Source organism: Verticillium alfalfae, genomic scaffold, assembly GCF_000150825.1.
Source record: "Verticillium alfalfae VaMs.102 supercont1.4 genomic scaffold, whole genome shotgun sequence".
NCBI classification, from domain to species: Eukaryota; Fungi; Ascomycota; class Sordariomycetes; order Glomerellales; family Plectosphaerellaceae; genus Verticillium; species Verticillium alfalfae.
The window spans coordinates 1,373,831-1,375,070 of record NW_003315035.1 but is presented as its reverse complement, the minus strand read 5'-3'; the positions used below and the strand labels follow the sequence as shown (position 1 = coordinate 1,375,070).

Genomic DNA, 1,240 nt, shown 5'->3' with positions numbered 1-1,240 from the left:
CTATTGGCGTTCCCCCCCCCTCCCATCTGACCCACGCCCCCAGTTTTGTACTACCAAGGCGTCAAGTTCTACTCCCCCATCATCTCCGCCCTCGCCTGCCTCCCCGAGAGCCTGACCGTCGCCCCCGCCGGCATCGTTGTCGGCGTCATCGCCGCCATCACGGGCCACTACCGATGGTCGCTCTGGACGGGCTGGGCGCTGACGACGCTCGGCGCCGGCCTCCTCTATCTCCTGAACCCCGACACGCCCGTCCGCCACTGGATCCCGCTCAACCTCCCCATCGGCGTCGGCACGGGCATGCTCTTCCCCGCCATGGCCCTCTCCATCCAGGCCGCCTGCGCCCCGCACCTCAACGCCCAGGCCGCCGCCTTCTTCGCCTTCCTGCGCACCTTTGGCCAGTCCGTCGGCGTCGCCGTCGCCGGCGTCATCTTCCAAAACGCCTTTGCCGACGAGCTCGCCGCCACGACCGAGTTCGCCGCCGTCGCCGACCAGTACGCCGACGAGGCCACCATCGTCATCGGCATCATCAACGGCATGGCCCCCGGCCCCGACCGCACCGTCCTCGTCGCCGCCTACGCCGACGCCCTCAAGACCATCTGGCTCAGCCTGCTCGCCTTTGCCGCCTTCTGCCTCGTCCTCAGCGCCTCGGTCAAGAGCTACTCGCTGCAGCAGGCCCACGACCCCAAGCAGGCCCTCATCACGAAGCAGCGGGACGCCGCCGCAGCCAAGAGGGCGACGGCCGACGTCGAGGCCGCGACGGTCAAGGCGTAGAGGGAGACCTTGGTTGGGTGTGAGGTTTCCGATAGACTGGACTTTTTTTTTTTGGTCTGTTCGACATGGGATGGGCAACTGAGTTTTGCAGCGCTGTAATACTGTACCCGGATGAGAATAGACTAGACATGACTGTTTTTGCATCTATCTCGCTCTGCCGTCACGACCCTTGGTGTTCAACCTCGTCATGTCGAGCCCGGGCTGTCCATAAGCACGCAGCCATCAGCCTTTCATGCCCTCTCACAAGAAATGATGAGAAAGTCAGCCCATCGGCTGTCCCCCGACGCAGTCCCCGATGCTCCGTCCTCAAATACACACCAACTGCAACGAGTCGTGGTGGTCGTGTGTACAGCGGGGCCCCGACCCGCAGACCGTGCGTGGCCGGCCGGCCGGCCGAGACGTGCGGGGGAGGGTCGCTGGCGTGGGTCCGAGGCTTTCATGTGGGCCGCGATGGAGCTGCCCCGAGTTC

The 1,240-nt window shown here is 65.3% G+C and overlaps 1 protein-coding gene across 1 annotated transcript in view; it reads left to right on the top strand.

Moving 5' to 3' along the window:
• The window catches only part of VDBG_03856 (conserved hypothetical protein), a gene marked incomplete at both ends in the record, with an annotated part of 1,754 nt that extends 983 nt beyond the window's left edge, over window positions 1–771 (top strand). The window contains one exon of the mRNA XM_003005857.1: window positions 44–771. Within this exon, the coding sequence (XP_003005903.1) occupies window positions 44–771 (728 nt within the window). The remainder of the gene's footprint in view (window positions 1–43) is intronic.
• Between the last annotated feature and the right edge of the window lie 469 nt (window positions 772–1,240).